Source organism: Musca autumnalis, unplaced genomic scaffold, assembly GCF_047663935.1.
Source record: "Musca autumnalis isolate F117 unplaced genomic scaffold, ASM4766393v1 scaffold_4, whole genome shotgun sequence".
In the NCBI taxonomy this organism is placed as follows: Eukaryota; Metazoa; Arthropoda; class Insecta; order Diptera; family Muscidae; genus Musca; species Musca autumnalis.
The window spans coordinates 218,802,550-218,822,328 of NW_027411977.1; the positions used below are offsets into that span (position 1 = coordinate 218,802,550).

At 38.2% G+C, this 19,779-nt stretch overlaps 3 protein-coding genes across 3 annotated transcripts; 1 reads left to right on the forward strand and 2 right to left on the reverse strand.

The window, feature by feature from the left end:
• Window positions 1-563: 563 nt before the first annotated feature.
• On the reverse strand, window positions 564-4,408 carry LOC141401918 (vesicle transport protein SFT2A). Its single transcript, XM_073982483.1, has 4 exons — window positions 4,199-4,408; window positions 1,453-1,622; window positions 1,260-1,377; window positions 564-1,166 (listed from the first exon to the last, which is right to left on the reverse strand). The coding sequence occupies exons 1-4, from the start codon at window positions 4,268-4,270 to the stop codon at window positions 1,035-1,037; spliced, it is 492 nt and encodes a 163-aa protein (XP_073838584.1). The 5' UTR covers window positions 4,271-4,408; the 3' UTR covers window positions 564-1,034.
• Window positions 4,409-8,882: 4,474 nt separating this feature from the next.
• Window positions 8,883-11,639, forward strand: LOC141401326 (TD and POZ domain-containing protein 5-like). Its single transcript, XM_073981465.1, has 2 exons — window positions 8,883-9,072; window positions 10,787-11,639. Exons 1-2 carry the CDS (start codon window positions 8,979-8,981, stop codon window positions 11,521-11,523), a joined length of 831 nt encoding a protein of 276 aa, XP_073837566.1. The 5' UTR covers window positions 8,883-8,978; the 3' UTR covers window positions 11,524-11,639.
• A 2,844-nt stretch (window positions 11,640-14,483) lies between these two features.
• Window positions 14,484-18,941, reverse strand: Su(var)3-3 (lysine-specific histone demethylase Su(var)3-3). Its single transcript, XM_073981500.1, has 2 exons — window positions 17,242-18,941; window positions 14,484-16,360 (listed from the first exon to the last, which is right to left on the reverse strand). The coding sequence occupies exons 1-2, from the start codon at window positions 18,804-18,806 to the stop codon at window positions 15,223-15,225; spliced, it is 2,703 nt and encodes a 900-aa protein (XP_073837601.1). The 5' UTR covers window positions 18,807-18,941; the 3' UTR covers window positions 14,484-15,222.
• Window positions 18,942-19,779: the final 838 nt, after the last annotated feature.

The window sequence follows — 19,779 nt, forward strand, 5'->3', positions numbered from 1 at the left end:
TTGCAAGAAGAATTTTGTACAATTCGGAGACTTCCGATGGACATGCAAGAGATGCGTTTACTAAATGCGCCGCCATGTGATATTCCTCCTGCCTGTATGAGAGAATGGATCAGCGTATTTCTGGTAAATTTTATAGAAGAAATTATAAAAAACTTACCCTTAACTTGTCACAGGCTATGTCCATAAAAAATCGAATAACAGATCAGTAGTGAGCTTAATCATTCACATGAAGGCTACTGCATCGTCCTGATCTTAGCTGGGCCAAACCCACAAGCGTTTGACTTGGTTGTTTGTGTTCTTCTGCATCGATGGCTGATCTTTTAGAACTTTTTCTCGAGATCATGGGAATCTTTTATGATCCTAACAGGGCTATTAGATGCACCCTTTTTTGAAGAAAGGGCCTTTAGAAGCACCTTTCTTACAAAGTGTGTTTTTAGAAGCACCCTTTCTTGCAGAAAGGATCTTTAGAAGCTATTTTTCTTTCGGAAACGGTTGTTAGAAGAATCCTTTCTTTTAGCTAGCAGCCATCTAAGTATGGACGGTTTTCTTTAAAAAATAATAAATTATTTTTTATTATTTTATTTAACAACCGAACATTAAATCAAAGCCATCAGGCAAAAAAAGATGAATTAAATTATAACAATTCATTGCATTTGAAAAAAATAATAATTTTTATTATACAAAAAGTAGTTATGAATAAAGCTTATTAATTCTTACTACAATTTAATTGTTATTATTATTATTATTATTATTATTAAAGAGACGAGATATTCTCTCATGTGATAAACTTATAAACAAAATGCTGGTGATAATATCTGGGTATATGGGTGATATACTCGTCCGTTAATATAGGAAACGGAAAATAATTATAATACAGTATAATACAATATTGGAGAGTAGTTGTTAGTTGTGTTTTTGTTCAAATTAAATAATAAATAAAAAATTAGAAGCAAAAAAATATTAGAGCAAAAGAAACAAAAAAAAAAATATTTAAGAATAATAATAAAGTGGTGAAGAAAAAAATATCAAAATCTTCAAACATCCAATACAGTTGAGAATGTTTTCTTAACAGCATCTCTGGCATAGGGAATGTATGATAAGGAATACCATGTCATGGCCAGGGATTGTATGATGATAAAAATCAAAGTTAAACCAGCTTTGTGTAACTACAAAAAAAAAAAAGAAAATAAATGAATAAAATAAAATAAATAATAAAAAAAATAAAAAAAAAAACTTTAAACAAAAACCCCCACACATACCACCAAAGCTGCAATTAATGTCATGATTATGGAAAATATCACAATGCATGTGGCAATGAGTCGAGTATCGGCAAACATTTTCTTTACTTGTTTGAATGGACCCATCAAAAAACAGGTGCTAAAGTGTGACAAAAAAAAAACACATTAATTAAAACTTTTTTTCATATGTTTGTTTTAATTGTTAAATACTAACCTTGCCATGGATATAATATTACCCAATGTATAAAAGACAGCAAATATTACTATACCCAAATGTAAGAACAACATTACCGAGCCGAGTAGAGATAATACAATGCCCAAAACAAAACATATACAAAAACCTTTAATACGAGTTTCCCAACTCAATGTTGACATTTCATTTATCTAAAAGGAAGGAAACAAAAAGGAAATTAGGGAATATTTTTAAGTTTTTTTTTTTTTCAAAATATGTTTAAGGAAATAAAACAACTACAATTTTAAAAAGGGTCTGCTAGAAACAGAAGGGAACTATAGAAGCACCCTCTCTTTCAGAAAGGGTCTATAGAAGCACCCTCTCTTTCAGAAAGGGTCTATAGAAGCACCCTCTCTTTCAGAAAGGGTCTATAGAAGCACCCTCTCTTTCAGAAAGGGTCTATAGAATGACCCTCTCTTTCAGAAAGGGTCTATAGAAGCACCCTCTCTTTCAGAAAGGGTCTATAGAAGCACCCTCTCTTTCAGAAAGGGTCTATAGAAGCACCCTCTCTTTCAGAAAGGGTCTATAGAAGCACCCTCTCTTTCAGAAAGGGTCTATAGAAGCATCCCCTCTTTCAGAAAGGGTCTATAGAAGCACCCTCTCCTTCAGAAAGGGTATATAGAAGCACCCTTTCATTCAGCAAGGGTCTATAGAAGCACCCTCTATCTCAGAAAGAGTCTATAGAAGCACCCTCTATTTCAGAAAGGGTCTATAGAAGCACCCTCTATTTCAGAAAGGGTCTATAGAAGCACCCTCTATTTCAGAAAGGGTCTATAGAAGCACCCCCTATTTCAGAAAGGGTCATTAGAAGCACCCTTTCTCTCATAAAGGGTCTGTAGAAGCTTCCTTTCTTTCAGAAAGGGTCTATAGAAGCACCCTTTCTTTCATAGGGGGTCTATAGAAGCACCCTCTCTTTCAGAAAGGGTCTATAGAAGCACCCTCTCTTTCAGAAAGGTTCTATAGAAGCCCCCTTTCTTCCAGAATGGGTCTATAGAAGCACCCTTTCTCTCAGAAAGGGTCTATAGAAGCACCCTTTCTCTCATAAAGGGTCTGTAGAAGCATTGTTTAATTCAGAAAGGGTCTATAGAAGCACCCTTTCCTTCAAAAAGAGTCTATAGAAGCACCCTTTCTTTCAGAAAGGGTCTATAGAAGCACCCTCTATTTCAGAAAGGGTCTATAGAAGCACCCTCTATTTCAGAAAGGGTCTATAGAAGCACCCCCTATTTCAGAAAGGGTCTATAGAAACACCCTCTATTTCAGAAAGGGTCTATAGAAGCACCCTCTACTTCAGAAAGGGTCTATAGAAGCACCCTCTATTTCAGAAAGGGTCTATAGAAGCACCCTCTATTTCAGAAAGTACCGAGTTCGTCATCGGGTAAACTGTCTCAGCCACAATCATCACCGTTCCCGATTTGTCCTTTTGGGGCTATAGGATATTCGATGTTGACGATGAACTAAACTCTTGTGCTCATCGATCATTGAGGTGACAGGGAACTTCTCAAGTTCAAAATTCTTCTTTTATTCAAGTGAGGGTCTGCTCTGTGATGACAACTTCTAAACTGAACCACATTCCCAGAGATAGGCCTAGACCCAGTTACTACAACAATAACAAAGGAGTCGAACTTTCTCTTACCATATCCATATTTCCCGAGATTAAAACTGATATTTTGAATATAAAATACCCGAAAGATTGTAACGATATAATCCATATTAGAACCTGATCTACGCCAGGAAGAAATATTACGATGTGCAAAGTTTAGACCAAATCGGTGACTCATTTCGAGACTTGTTTGTATTTAGATTCTAAATGATCAAAAGGCTTTAAACTTTAGGAAATATGGAACAAATTGAATACTCTACCAGCTGACGGAAAAAATCTAAAATTTTTTTAAATTATAAGTTTTTTCTAAGTAGCCTGCCTTCGGCCGGGGACAGGAGCCAATTTAGGGCACGGGAACAACATTTTTTTAAATTTTTTTTTCTTACTTTAATACGGGACATTTCGGAACTTCAGAGGCCCATATCTCGAGAAGTATGGACTTCCCCCCAACGAACTTTATATTGTTCTAATCAGGACGTTAAGATCTACCTGTGGTAAACATTTCAGCCAGCTGGTAGAGTATTCAATTTATGCCAGGAAATATTTTCGAAACTTTGGAACCCCATATTGACAGTTGAATCGTCTTCAAAAAATAAGATCTATTTCTGGTAGAGGATGGTTTATCGCAATCAGTACCCTTTGCTAAAATTAACTGAACCCCCCTGATTTGTGACACACAACACCCACCCATTAACAGGCCTATACAAAAACATCGTTTGATATTTCTTATTGTTAACTTATCGTTGTTTGTTTTGTTGTGGTTATGGGGTTTTTCACTTCCCCTAGTCAGAATTGTTAATCTTTATTGGTGCATAATGTATTCGATGCGTTTGAATGCCAACAATGAAAATTGACAGCATGTAACCTTTGATAGATTCTTGTAATCGTTGCGTAGGAAATTTTGGACGGGCAAGCATGTAACAAATGATTTCACCTACCGCACCAAAATATGTACCAGCTTAGCCCATCTGAAAACAATTGTTCACATTAGCTTCCCGTATTTATTTAGATTTAGATCATATTTTCTCCTATTAAGTACCTATTTAGTTATTTATTATTAGCAACAAGTTGTAATACGGCCCCTTAAAAACAAGTCATTGCAAGATCTTGCACTATTTCTCGCCTTACCTGTGTGATTATGCTACCCTCTTCTTCAGGAGTGCTATCATTACCGCTCAAAACTTTTCGCAATTTATCCATGATTATTTTTATCCTTTAATTATGAAGAAAAACAAAGAATTTTATTTTTAAAAATAAAAACATGAAAATAAAAGAATAAATGAGAATCTTTGAGATCACAATAATGCGATAACAATGGAGAAGAGATCGATTATAATCGATAGTTTGGTCTATTTCCATTAGAGCTGGCAAAAAATCGATGGCACTATCGATAAAATCGATTGTTTCTTAAAAATTAAATATTAGCTTTGTTCCCGTACTTTTTAATAGTAAAACTCGTAAAAGAGAGAAAAATTGTTGTCACACAAAAGTTTTTTTTTCAAACAGTTCGGGAATGCAAAAATGGAAAAAACGTCAAAAAGATGAAACAAATGTCAAAGTCAACGTACCAACCACTCAAATGCCGGCAACCATGTTACTATTTTTTACACGCTCAAATTTGTCGAGTAAAAAGTTTTTAAAAAGAGCGCCATCGAGCGCCATATTTGTTTCAAGAGAAATGAAAATTTTACAACTTTTTTGTGTACGGGAATAGAGTTTCGGGTAAAATGTGTAAAAGTCGTAAAAACTTGTTAGTTCCGGAACAAAGCTAATAGTAATAGGTCTGTCTAATTACCCTAAAATTTGTAACAATTTTTACCAATTGTTGCTGGAAGTCGTCTGTTAGTCCCGGTCCACACTAGAGTGATTTCATTGAAAAAAATGCATGAAATTATGCGTCTCTAGATCGACCTCCATAGTAAAGTAGAATCATAAAATTGCTGTTGTGGGGAATTCGATTTAAGAACAACTAATTTCATGAAATTTTTTAATGAAATTCACGCTAGTGTGGACAGGGACTTAACACAAAAAGTCAGCAAAAGAGAGTGATTCGAGACAGACATTTTGACAGCTCTTTTACTGAGACCCAGCAAAAAAATTGGAAGTTGTGCAATTGGAGTTATGATTTCACAACATCTTTCGATGTAGTTCAACAGAGTTATGAAAAATGCACTCCGTTCGATATATTTTATAAGTAGTTGCTGTAGAGATCCCTACAGAAAAAACCAGATGCTTGATTCCTACACATTTCTTTGTATACATTTTGGAGAATTTGTTATAAAATAAAGAAATAAAAACTTAAGTTGCGAACATTTTTGCGATAATTCACGAGACGGAAATTTTTAATGGAGCGGAGTTGGAGTCCCTGTCGAAAGCTGAACTAGTTATGGGAAGGCAACATAAAAACCTTTTGGATGATGAAGCAAAATTAGATGCGCTTAGATTAAATTGAGAACGGAGGAAACTTTTTTTTTAATTTCTGTTTATATAACAACCCCAGCAAAAAGTTTGCATCCGCGGATACAGTTGAATCACTACGAGTGCACCGTACATTTGCCGTTGGAGTACATCTTTTCCTATGAATTCACTTATGAATTTTACAAGAGAGCGCGCAGCTAGGATGCACTCCATTTTGCTTCCACAGCACACATCTAGGATGCACTCCATTTTCGATCCAAATCACAGCTTTTGATTAGTGTTTTGGATTGAATTTAAAGGCACTCTTCGCATTGCATTTTTAATCAGTCCAAAGATGCAATTAAAATGCAAGCCATTGCGAAATATCCCAAAATAAATAAAATGCATTTATTATTTGTGTAAAACAAGAACACAAAGAACCATGGTGTAAGAAAGAAGGTGATACAATAATACCAACTGATGTCTTCATTTGCTGTCAAAACATATTTTAAATCAAAAATAAATACCAAATATTTCGCTTCTATAATAAATATCTGTGTACAACATCTTTGTTTAACCTTCGCGAATAATATTTTAACGTTTTCTTCTAAATTTTGTAGATATTTCGCGCAAAAAAGAAATTGACAGCAAATGAAGACTACAACCTAACGTCAACTATTGGATCACCTTGTTAAATTCGCCTTGCAAAGAACTTTATTACATAAACACAAATTAAAAAAAAGTTTCCATTAAATCCAATCACATTTGAGCTTACTTCCTGCGTTCTCAATTTAATCCAAGTGCATCTGATTTTGCTTCATCATCCAAAAGGTTATTTTATGTTGCCTTCCATCACTAGTTCAGCTTTCGACATGGACTCCAACTCCGCTCCATTAAAAATTTCCGTCTCGTGAATTACCGCAAAAATGTTCGCAACTTAAGTTTTTACTTCTTTATTTTATAACAAATTCTCCAAAATGTATCCACGGATGCAAACTTTTTGCTGGGAAGTTAATCGGAACGGTATAAATCTGTTCGGTAAATCCAAAATATAACCAAAGAAGACTTGTAATAATGGGGGTTATAATAGCTGTGTTCCTTTAATTACCTGAGGTTACCATTTTAACCATTTGTTACCATTTTTAACCTGCAAAGCGTTCCTTAACCCCGAAAAGTGGCAAAACTGGAAGCAATTTTTAAGAGAGTGAGAGGGGAGAGAGAGCGAATATGGCTTTCTCTTCTACCACAGGCTACCAGCAAAATTTCTGCAGGTAGAAAATGGCAGAACTAATTTTTCGACTTTTGTTTGACGATTGGCCGAAGAAAAAGTCGAACACTGACAACACTAAATTAAAAACTTTGAAATAAAAGAAGAAAATTGATTTTTTAGCTGTGTTCCTTTACTTACCTGTGATTACCATTTTTGCCATTTGTTACCATTTTTAACCTGTAAAGCGTTCCTTAACCCCGAAAAGTGGCAAAACTGGAAGCAATTTTTAAGAGAGTGAGAGTGGAGAGAGAACTCATATGTCTTTCTCTTCTACCACAGGCTACCACCAAAATTTCTGCAGGTAAAAAATGGCAGAACTGATTTTTCGACCTTTGTTTGACGATTATTTCACAAATAGACGATCAACAGAAGAAAAAGTCGAAAAATAAATTAAAAGCTATGAAATAAAAGACGAAAATTGATTTTTTATGTTTTTTTTGACATTGCTGCCAGATATACCATTTTTCCGTTCCTTTACTTTTCTGGTAAAAAAGTTCATGAGAGAGCAATTTTGAACAAATTTGACACTTTTCTCTTTTACCACTCTTACTATTAAAAAAGTAAAGGAACAAAGCTAATAATGGGGGTAATTACAAATTGTTCTGTTTTTGCAAGTCAGCTGATTGCTTGCTGGGAATTTTTAGCTTACAATTTTCTTGCAAAAGAGAATAAAAACTTAGTCGAGTTTACTTGCGGCAATTTTTATCGTTCCTTTTTAAACTTGCCTCTTGCGTTTATAAAAGGCAATTCTGTTCCGACAAGTTTTGTTTTCAAAACAATGAAAATAATAACAAATACGAAAAATATAAAAGGAATTGCCTGAAAATTGCCGGTACGAGTAATTTTTTTCGACTTCTATACCCCTTACGTGTCTCTCCTACAAATTGAGACTTGCAGCAAGTATACTCGCCTAATGTTGGGACTAACCAGCATGGTACAAATACACAGGTAGCCGCATCGGCAAATGTTGGTAACATAAGGTGTCAAAATATGACATCAATTCAATGCAGTTGACACATTATGTTACCATCAGCTGGCATGATAATGCTACCTGTATTATTGTACCATGCTAACCAGACAGACTTATGGTCTGTTCCTTTACTTTTGAAAATGGTAAAACCGGGAAAAGTAGTAAAAGTTGTAAACTGCTCCCATATGAATTGTACGTGGTCCTTTCCAGTACTGCAAGAATCTGCTAATTTTTACCATTTTTTTCGATAACATAAAGGAAAAAATGTTATCGTAGTAAAAATTAGTAGCTTCTTGTACGTTCTGGAACAGGCATATGGTGTCTGAAGTAAAGGAACGCTTTTCGAGAAAAAAGTGGTAAAACTTGAAGATTCTTGCACGTAAAGGAACAGAGCTTTAATATCATCATGTCACCATTTTACTGTATATTCCTCCAATATTTCGTTATAAGAAGAAGCATCAATAAACAAGATCCATGGTACAATTAAAAAGGTAGATGCCTCAGCCCAGCTGATCGAATCTAAAACGTCAAAAAACTACGAATTCGCCATGAAAAATCAAAACAAAAAACCATATGATTCGGTAAGTAAGATGGTCTGTTCCAGTACTGCAAGAATCTACTAATTTGTACTATTTTTTTCGATAACATAAAGGAACAAATTTTATCGTAGTAAAAAGTAGTAGCTTCTTGCAGGTTCTGGAACAGAGCAAGAGATAGCATGTGTTCACTTTATAGACAAACACAAGCGATAAAAAGAGACAACAAGAGATCATTTGGCGAAAATTTTGACATTTTACATTACAAAAAAAGTTGCTTTGTTGTAGCAATTCGCCGTAGTTTCTACCTTTTTAATTGTACCATGACAAGATCCCATGGCACAATTAGGAAGGTAGATGCATCAGCCCAGCTGATCGAATCTAAAACGTCAAAAAACTAGGAATTCGCCATGAAAAATCAAAACAAATAACCATATGATTGGGTAAGTAAGAGATAGCATGTCATCACTTTAAAGACAAACACAAGCGATAAAAAGAGACAACAAGAGACCATTCGGCGAAAATTTTGACAGTTTACATTACAAAAAAAGTTGCTTTGTTGTAGCAATTCGCCGATGCATTTACCTTTTTAATTGTACCATGACAAGATCCTTATCGATAGTATCATCGATTTTTTGCCAGCTCTAAAAACCGCGCGCATGATTCATTTTGGTTCTGATTTGGAGAACGTTCGAAATTATTTTTTATTCACTTTAATTAAATAAGTTAATAAAAATGTCTTTGTCAAATCCTCCTTCGCATCTGCCGCAAGGAAAAATCGAGCAATTTTTTCTAAATCAAATTTATTGGTATCTACTAAAAGGAGAAAGTAATCAGCAGTCTCCCATTATAACATTAAAGCAGAATGGTGGCATGGAAACTAATTGGAAAATATCAGCCGAACTAATTTCAAATGATGACTCCCCTATGGTGCATATTTATTTAAAATTGATTTCTATGATCCCGTTAACTTCCACATTCACAGTTACTGTGGCTGGATACTACAAATGTTCCGATTATTTGACTTACAGTTAGGCAAGAAATGTATTGCAAAAACCAAAATTGTAGAAAATTTCATATTACTTGTTCGTTTATGGCAACAAGTTATGTAAAAACTATACGATTTTTTGTGCAAATTTCTTGCTATAGGTCCTTACAACAATATTCCGTCAAAACATGCAAAGGTTATTTGCGATTTATAACAAATACGGTCAAAAATAAGAATTAACTACTATTTGGGGGTGACAATAAAAGTATTGCAAAAATTACCAAATCGATGGTTTCTTCGAGAATTACCAAAGATGTGTTCTTTAATGAGTTGCCTATCCACTTTGGACATTCATTTGAGCATTAATGAGCTTAGTTAAACCAAAAATTAAGGCTCGGTATGTTCCACTCTAAGGATACTGGTTCCCAATTTTTAGTAAATCTTGATCCTTCGTTGCAGGATGTTTTTGGAGCTTTTTGTTAAATTGGACCCAAACATTTTATGAGGGTTGATATCAGGATGTTGGTCCGATGCATTTAAGAGTTTTGTGTTGTTATATTACATCGGCAATTTACACAAATAAGATTAACATGTAATTATCTCGTCTTTGGAATGATGGTAGTTGACTTTGTTTGAGCATTCGGGATCGATTTTTCTGACTTTCAGACTAATGACTATTAAATATTTCTTAATAATGTCAGTAGGAATGCCTTCCCAATCATTATTATATCCGTGAACCCAATTTCGCATACAATTTTCCATGTTTAAGAATATAGTACGCAAATATTCGGTATTCCAGCTTCTCCAGTAGCGGTTTAATTTCCATATTTGATGGGTGTTATTGGATTTGGCGCAATTTTTTGGATTTATTATGATAGCAGAGGATAATATCTATCCACTTAGCAAAAATTAAATCATATCAATACCATTGGGAGACGAAATAGTGCTCTGTCGTAGGTCGTTCCAAAATACTACACTGGTGTAATTTTTTCCATATACTTTCCAGAGGTATTTCGATTTTCTCAAAGCCAAAATCGGACTGTTTTGCATTGTTCCATTATCCTACAATACATATTGAGTCAAATATTCATTCTTTGCCTACTTGCCTGTGGCCTATTCGTCATGGTTTATTGTTAATATGGTCCCATGCGTTTTTTACCTGTCTGAAGACCCTCCAGGACGGAATTTTTACCACTGAACTTTATTACATTCAATACTGTTATTCTATTATTAGCCGCAAAAGTCATAAAAATGCATAATGACCGAAAAATTTTGAAAAAATTTTATAGTTTTATAGTACTGATTTTCCCTTTGCAATACTTTTATTGTCACCCCCAAGTAGTAGTTAATTCTTATTTTTGACCGTATTTGTTATAAGTCGCAAATAACCTTTGCATATTTTGACGGAATATTGTTGTAAGGACCTATAGCAAGATATTTGCACAAAAAACCGTATAGTTTTTACATAATTTGTTGCCATAAACGAACAATTAATATGAAATTTTCTACAATTTTGGTTTTTGCAATACTTTTCTTGCCTAACTGTATATAAAAGAAACCAGCAAAACTATAACAGAGAAATGCATAAATAATAAAATTGAATTTATGCGTATTGAAGGAAATATATTAGCTGAAAATAATTTAGCAATTAAATTGAAAATTACAGAAAGCAACATACCGGTGGAAAGGGTAACCATAACTCCCAAAAGAAAACTTAAGAAGGATATTGAAAATGTTGCCACCATAACAAATGATTTTGCCAAGATATTGACGAGTAATGAATATAGTGATATAACACTTGTCGCTCGAGATGGGAGCGAGTTTAAAGCCCACAAATTGATACTGTCTGTTCGCAGTGAAGTTTTTGCTGCCATGTTTCGCAACAATTTCGCGGAGAGTGAAACAAATCGTATCGAAATTGAAGATATGGAAGGTGAGGTGTTGCGAGAAATGTTAAATCACATTTATACTGATAGGGAGATACCGAGGGAACCCAGGGATATGGCTGCACAACTTTTTGCTGCTGCCAATAAATATGCCCTGTCGAATTTGAAGAAAATGTGTGAAACTGCACTAATTAAAACTTTGGATTTTGCTTCTGTTGCTGACACTCTGCTCTTGGCAGAGCGTCATTCCAATGATGAGCTTAAATCAAAGGCAATTCAATTTGCGGTAAACAATATTAAAACTGTTACCGAAACAACAAGTTGGAAAAATTTACGAGAGACTGAACCTCGCCTATGCGTTGACGTTTTGGAGAAAGCTATAAAGGACCGTATCGATCTATTTTGAAAAAAATATTGAAGAAACAAACCTATTTTAAAAGAAAATCTTTGTGAATATGAAACAAATTGAATTTGTACCTGTTTATGTTTAGTCAGTCCTCTGTATCAGTACCTTGTGTTTTTGTGTAACGAAACAATATTATTTAATAAATGTATACGATTTATTGCAAATTTTAATTTTGTTGATAACAAAAATAGGCTGTGAACTTAGGCTGCTCTGAACACATCTAATGTACGATTACTTTTGAGCCCACCAACTCTACGGTAGATGACGTCTGAGCCCATCTAATCTACGATAGATGGCCTCCCAACTACTCTACGATAGATGGCCTCTGAGCCCAACTACTCTACGATAGATGGTCTCAGAGGCCATTTAAAATAGGATAGATGGCCTCTGAGCACATCTACTCTACGATAGATGGCCTCTGAGCACATCTACTCTACGATAGATGGCCTCTGAGCCCAAATACTCTACGATAGATAGTCGCAGAGCCCATTTAAAATAGGATATATGGCCTCTGAGACCATCTACCCTACTGTATATGGCCGCTGAGCCCAACTACTCTACGATAGATGGCCTCTGAGACCATCTACCCTCTTGTCAACTGGCCTCTGAGCACATCTACTCTACGATAGATGTCCTCTGAGCCCATCTACCCTATTGTAGATGTCCTCTGAGCCCATCTACCCTATTGTAGATGTCCTCTGAGCCCACCTACCCTATTGTAGATGGCCTCTGAGCCCATCTACCCTATTTTAGATGGCCTCTGAGCCCATCTATCCTATTGTAGATGGCCTCTGAGCCCATCTATCCTATTGTAGACGGCCTCTGAGCACATCTACCCTATTGTAGATGGCCTCTGAGCCCATCTACCCTATTGTAGATGGCCTCTGAGCCCATCTAACCTATTGTAGATGGCCTCTGAGCCCATCTACCCTATTGTAGGTGGCCTCTGAGCCCATCTACCCTATTGTAGATGGCCTCTGAGCCCATCTATTCTACGATAGATAGTCCCTGAGCTCAACTACTCCACGATAGATGGTCTCTGAGCCCATCAACTCTACGATAGATGGCCTCTGAGCCAAACTACTCTACGATAGAGTCTCTAGCCTATTGTAAACGGTCTCTGAGCCCATCTATCCTATTGTAGATGGCCTCGGAGCCCATCTCCCCTATTGTAGATGGCCTCTGAGCCCATCTACCCTATTGTAGATGGCCTCTGAGCCCATCTACCCTATTGTAGATGGCTTCTGAGCCCATCTACCCTATTGTAGATGGCTTCTGAGCCCATCTGCCCTATTGTAGATGGCCTCTGAGCCCATCTACCCTATTGTAGATGGCTTCTGAGCCCATCTACCCTATTGTAGATGGCTTCTGAGCCCATCTGCCCTATTGTAGATGGCCTCTGAGCCCATCTACCGTATTGTAGATGGCCTCTGAGCCCATCTACCTATTGTAGATGGCCTCTGAGCCCATCTACCTATTGTAGATGGCCTCTGAGCCCATCTACCTATTGTAGATGGCCTCTGAGCCCATCTACCTATTGTAGATGGCCTCTGAGCCCATCTACCTATTGTAGATGGCCTCTGAGCCCATCTACCTATTGTAGATGGCCTCTGAGCCCATCTACCTATTGTAGATGGCCTCTGAGCCCATCTACCCTATTGTAGATGGCCTCTGAGCCCATCTATTCTACGATAGATGGCCTCTGAGCCCATCTGCCCTATTGTAGATGGCCTCTGAGCCCATGTACCCTATTGTAGATGGCCTCTGAGCCCATCTACCCTATTGTAGATGGCCTCTGAGCCCATCTACCCTATTGTAGATGGCCTCTGAGCCCATCTACCCTATTGTAGATGGCCTCTGAGTCCATCAATTCTACGATAGATGGCCTCTGAGCCCATCTACCCTATTGTAGATGGCCTCTGAGCCCATCTACCCTATTGTAGATGGCCTCTGAGCCCATCTACCCTATTGTAGATGGCCTCTGAGCCCATCTACCCTATTGTAGATGGCCTCTGAGCCCATCTACCCTATTGTATATGGCCTCTGAGCCCATCTACCCTATTGTAGATGGCCTATGAGCCCATCTACCCTATTGTAGATGGCCTCTGAGCCCATCAACCCTATTGTAGATGGCCTCTGAGCCCATCTATTCTATCGTAGAATAGATGGCCTCTGAGCCCATCTATTCTATCGTAGAATAGATGGCCTCTGAGCCCATCTACCCTATTGTAGATGGCCTCTGAGCCCATCTACCCTATTGTAGATGGCCTATGAGCCCATCTACCCTATTGTAGATGGCCTCTGAGCCCATCAACCCTATTGTAGATGGCCTCTGAGCCCATCAACCCTATTGTAGATGGCCTCTGAGCCCATCTATTCTACGATAGATGGCCTCTGAGCCCATCTACCCTATTGTACTTGGCCTCTGAGCCCATCTACCCTATTGTATATGGCCTCTGAGCCCATCTACCCTATAGTAGATAGCCTCTGAGCCCATTTACCCTATTGTAGATGGCCTCTGAGCCCATCTACCCTATTGTAGATGGCCTCTGAGCCCATCTACCCTATTGTAGATGGCCTCTGAGCCCATCTACCCTATTGTAGATGGCCTCTGAGCCCATCTACCCTATTGTAGATGGCCTCTGAGCCCATCCCCCCTACTGTAGATGGCCTCGGAGTCCATCTACTCTATGGTAGATGGGCCACACTATTCTATTTTCTTTCCTTATTATTTGTTTTCTTTTTTTCTACCTTCTTAATTATTTCTTACAACACATACTTGAAATTCGGGGAAAAAGGGAACACGAAGTATGAAAAAGACCCACAGTTGATTAATAGGAGATGCCATATTCAAAAAATTTTATTCCTAAATTATTCATGATTGGAGAGTTTATCTCTCGAGAGACCTCTAACAGTCCATCGCTGACCCCTAACAGTCCTTTCAAAAAAATGTAGCACGGTTTTTTTTAAAGTTGTTCTTTTATTTTGTATTTTAAAAATAGATATTTATGTATGCCTATTGTTTAATCCATAACTTACCTCCTAAAGGAGGCCAGAGGGTACTTATACGAGAGTTTTACAGTAACAATAAGTATAAATCTTGTTCTTCTTCTCCCCTCTCTTTGTTTGCAAATGCAGAAATACACACCGAAACCTGGTTTCGTTGCAAAGTGGTAAATTAAGTGGGGGACCTACCATCCTGTCCTGACTAATTACAAACATTTGACAATTTCTTCAGGGAGGGAAGGACTACTGGACCCCCAGGATTTGTATTCTATATGTATGTACATCAGTTAATTTATATAGGCTATGGTTGGTATAAAAATAGTTCCAGGGAATTAATAACTAAAAGTACTACGAGAATTGTTGTGGACTCGTTTGAAATAAAAAAGGAGACAAACTAAAAACTACAATAACAAAGTCAACAAAACCCTTAAATTAAAATTAAACGTAAGGAAATAGAATTGGAGTTTAAGGGCCTGTTCATGTATGTCGATAAGAAAATGAATGCGCAAGAAAAACTACTAAATTTGAGTGTGTTTTTCAAATTTGTTTTTTGTTTTAAAGGAAAAGCAAAGGCAATAATATTTCAAAAACTAAAGTTTGGGTGTGTTTCATGTGCACACATTTTCGTTTCGAAATACATAAACTGGGGGTAAATTTCAAAATTACTAAAAAAAAAGTTGGAAATAATTTTCACTAAATTAAATCGGCAGGATTGGATTTATCATCTGAAGTCTTTGAAGAAGAATCTGTAGAATGGGCAATATCCACCAAGTCAACGGTGTCACCTACAGAGGCAGTATTTGCAGCTTCCACCACAGAGTAGCCAATGTCAGGTGGGGTACCCTCGGGATAGCCCAAATAGTAGTCAGCAATGCGTCCAGCTTCTCGTAGGCCACTCAAAAAAGCACCATGAACCGTGGCAGGATAATTGCGTATTGTATGTTCGCCGGCAAAGAAGAGGCGCGGTAGTTCGTCCAATTCCTGATTGGGCTTGGGATTATTGACATTAGGTGGAATAACAGGAGCAGCGAGAAGATCATAATCACTGCCCGACGAGCCAACGGAAACAAAACTATATGAACCCCTAGCCCAGGGATCAGCACGCCAGCGTGTTACCACTGTCTCCTTGGGCTGGGGTACAGAACCATTGCCGAAGATACCCTTGAGTACGGCAATACAGCGCCCCACAATCACATCATCGGATACGTTTTCCATTATGGCCGCGGAACGTCCCGCCACCAAGGCCAATAATACCGGTGATGATGATATACTCCAAAACAAAAACAATTCCCCACGACTGGCGGTGGTGCTGCCCACATGACCAAATAAATTTGTATTTGGATCCCAAAAGATGCGATCAAAACACAACACCACCTTATTGAGATTCCCAAAACCCAAACGTTGTATGGCCTGTTGTTTCCAATCGGGCAGGGGTGGTTCAAATTTGACTGTATTGGCTTGTTGTGACTGGACTTTTGCGGTGGCAATTTTCAAAACCCCCAATGTTAGGGTACACAGGACCAAATCAGCTTTATACGTCACGGAGGAATTGTTGGTTTTCAAATTTTCTGCCACAATTTCAACACCGGTGGGAAAATATTTAATGGTCTTAACTGCGGTATTTACACGAATATCCAAACCTTCGGTTAAGGCAATGGGTACACATGAGTAACCATTGCGCACAGTGGTATGATTGCCAATAAACTCAAAATCATCATCTTGATCCCAGTGTTTGAGGGATAGGTTACACAACGGCGTGGCATTGGCAAATTCCAAATTGGCAAAATGCCAATCCAATATTTGGCGATCTTTGGAGGAGAGGTAAACATCGCTGTAACGAGAAAAAGGGAAGAAATATTAGCAATATTGAATAAGGAAATAAGTTTAGGGATATAGGGTCATCTACTCAAAGACCATCCATCTATCAAATATTAGGTGGTCTCAGAAGCCTTGTACCATAAAGTAGATGAGCTCAGAGGCCACATACGGTACAACAGATATGCTCAGGTGCCATCTACGCATCTACGGTAGAACAGATCTGCTCAGGGACCATCTACAGTTGAGTATATGGGCTCAGCGGCCATATACAGTAGAGTAGATAGGCACAGGGGCCATTTACGGCAGCGTAGGTGATCTCGAGGGCCATCTACTGTAGAGTAGATGGGCTCAGGGGCCATCTACTGTAGAGTAGATGGGCTCAGGGGCCATCTACTGTAGAGTAGATGGGCTCAGGGGCCATCTACTGTAGAGTAGATGGGCTCAGGGGCCATCTACTGTAGAGTAGATGGGCTCAAGGGCCATCTACTGTAGAGTAGATGGGCTCAGGGGCCATCTACTGTAGAGTAGATGGGCTCAGGGGCCATCTACTGTAGATTAGATGGGCTCAGGGGCCATCTACTGTAGATTAGATGGGCTCAGGGGCCATCTACTGTAGATTAGATGGGCTCAGGGGCCATCTACTGTAGATTAGATGGGCTCAGGGGCCATCTACTGTAGATTAGATGGGCTCAGGGGCCATCTACTGTAGAGTAGATGGGCTCAGGGGCCATCTACTGTAGAGTAGATGGGCTCAGGGGCCATCTACTGTAGAGTAGATAGGCACAGGGGCCGTCTACTGTGGAGTAGAAGGGCTCTCTGGGGCCATCCATTTACGGTAGAGTAGATAGGCTTAAACGTGTCCCCCCTTAAACTTCATTCATTTTCATATCTCACCTTGGTGGGTTCGATTCCAATTCTTTAAGTTTATTTTGCAAAACTTCCTCCTCTTTTACGAGGTCATCATATTGCTTACAAGCCTTGGTCCATTCATAATGTGTGGAGCGAATTTCGAATTCATGTTCGGCATAATTACTATCACCCCCCTCAACACGTGTTGGACGTGTACGCAACAACTTTGCATGTTGACTTTTCAATTGGCGTATTCGCGTCAAGAGTCTCGAGGTTTTTGTTTGATTGTCAATTATAGCTTTTTGGGCCTCACACAATTGACTTAGATACTGTACCTGCTTCTCCTTTACCGACTTCTCTTGCAATTTGATAATCCATTCCAACGCCTGACCCAATGAAACTGGATTGTTACCAGCATAATTGAAGTCCAATTGATGTGACAAATAACTGGCGGATTCCAATAACCTATTGAATTCTCTTTCCACCATATCATCCTTGTGCTTGGGAACCGGTTTGCCACCTGCACCATATAGCGGACAGGCTTGTCGTATTGGTATCATTTCCATACCAATTTGTTTACTCAATATTGTCATGGGATTACCCCAAACTCCGGTAACCACCATTGCCCCCAAGTCGGCAATATAATTATTTTTACGAAATGTGGCAATGCGGCCACCAACTCTATCTCTTGCCTCCAGCACAATAACATCCATGCCAAATTGTTGTAATTGTTGGGCTGCCGCCAGTCCGGATATACCCGCTCCAATAACAATGACTTTACCCAATTTTTTACTAGGTATGGGACGTAGACGTTTGAATATACCAAAATTAATGAAACCATGACGCTCGAGAAAGGAATGTATACGCTTAACTAAATTGGGATCACTATCGAAGGGTGGTTCCATATCCTTGAGAGCATTCTCCAATATCAATTGTTGTTTGGGGTTCTCTATCCACATTTGCAGCAGACGATTTCTTATATTCAGGAACACACGTTGGGCCACCAAACCGGTTTTGGTAATATCAGGGAAGCATGCCGCCTCATTAGAGGTCATCTTGTCAAATGGCAGTCTTGATTGAAATGCAGCCCCTTCTAGGCCAGTCAAAATCTCCTTATAAGCTTCGGCAGCAGCTGCGGCCGCTTCACGCGGATCAGTGATTTCTTTGGCATAGGGACTTTTAAGAGATTCGGATTTTCTAGATCTGCTATCGGATTTCTTTTCCGAATTACTGTGAACACTGGCATTTGAGCTATGACCGCCTACAGCGCCAGCTCCCGAAGGTGTGCCGGGCTTTTCATCTGCATTGGAGGCTGTGGCTTTATTTGTATAATCTACTCTGGGTTTGATGCGTCGGCTTGTACGCCTCTCATCATGATGGGCATCATTGGAATCGTCTCCTCCGGCGCCACCATCTCCGCTAAATTTTTTAACACCACTACTTGGCACTGCTGTTTTTCGTTTCGGTTCATCTTCTTCATCATCACTAATAAGGGTAACAACTTCAATAGTTTCTATATTGGTTATTAGTTTGCTGCCTCTTTCATTTTGTGTTAAATTCATATCATTGGATAGCACAGTGTCGCCAGTGTCTGTATTACTGTTCGACATATTTGTTTGGGAGGACTTTCTTGTCTTTTTGTTATTTTTGTTTAAATTATTAAAATTATTTAAATGCAATATTTTGTCTCCTTTTCACGCCATCTTGGATTTGCAGAGTAGGGACAGGCAAGTCGACTTTCGATTAATCGATTAGTCGACTTTTTGGTTTGAAAAGTCTAAAAATCGAAGTCGACCTTTGGTTATAGAGAAATCGAAAAGTCGACCTTTCATGGTCGACTTTCGATTTTCTTACCCAACATTTTTTACATGCCAAATATTGTAATAACACCCTCTGTTGACAGCAATATGTATCAAAAAAGCTATAAAATCGATCAAAAATCGATTTTAGTCGACTTTGATCATAATCGAAAGATCGAAAAATCGACGTTTTTGTTAAAGGTGAGAATCGAATGATCGAAAAGTCGACTTTTCCGTTGAAGGTAAAAATCGAAAGATCGAATAGTCGATTTTTAACTTCGATTACGTATCCCTATTGCAGAGCCGAACAAATTCAAAAACGTTCCGCAAAACTCGAATAAGCACTGCAAAGGGAATCAATGATGAAAAATTAAAACAAAGAAAAATGACTCTAGTGTTTCTATTGTTTACGAATAAGGGGGGAAGCATAATGGCCGACTGGAGACATAGGAAAACGCAAACAGGAACGCTTTCGTGAAATGAACTATCGGAACTAGATTATTTTTATTTCTCTTCTCTCAGCAGTTGCCTCTCTTTCATGTTTCCGATTCTATGATATATGGTCTGTTCCAGCACTGCAAGAGTAATTTCACTGAAATTTTGACATGAAAGTAAAAAAAATGTAAGCCCCCATCCACACTAGCGTGGATTTCATTAAAAATTTTCATAAAATTAGGCGTTCGTAGATCGAATTCTCAACTACAGCAATTTCATGATTTTACTCTACTACCCAGCAAAAAAAAAATGGAAGTGGTGCAAGTTGGAGTGAGGATTTCATTACATG

Bases quoted from the DNA above. Each gene is read 5' to 3' on its own strand.
- LOC141401918 (XM_073982483.1), bottom strand. From the start codon at position 4,270: ATGGATAAATTGCGAAAAGTTTTGAGCGGTAATGATAGCACTCCTGAA. The intron at 1,378-1,452 runs GTTAGTATTTAA...GTCACACTTTAG, and splicing joins AATATTATATCCATGGCAAG to CACCTGTTTTTTGATGGGTC. The intron at 1,167-1,259 runs GTATGTGTGGGG...TTTTTTTTGTAG, and splicing joins CATTAATTGCAGCTTTGGTG to TTACACAAAGCTGGTTTAAC.
- LOC141401326 (XM_073981465.1), top strand. From the start codon at position 8,979: ATGTCTTTGTCAAATCCTCCTTCGCATCTGCCGCAAGGAAAAATCGAG. The intron at 9,073-10,786 runs GTAATCAGCAGT...TGTATATAAAAG, and splicing joins GTATCTACTAAAAGGAGAAA to AAACCAGCAAAACTATAACA.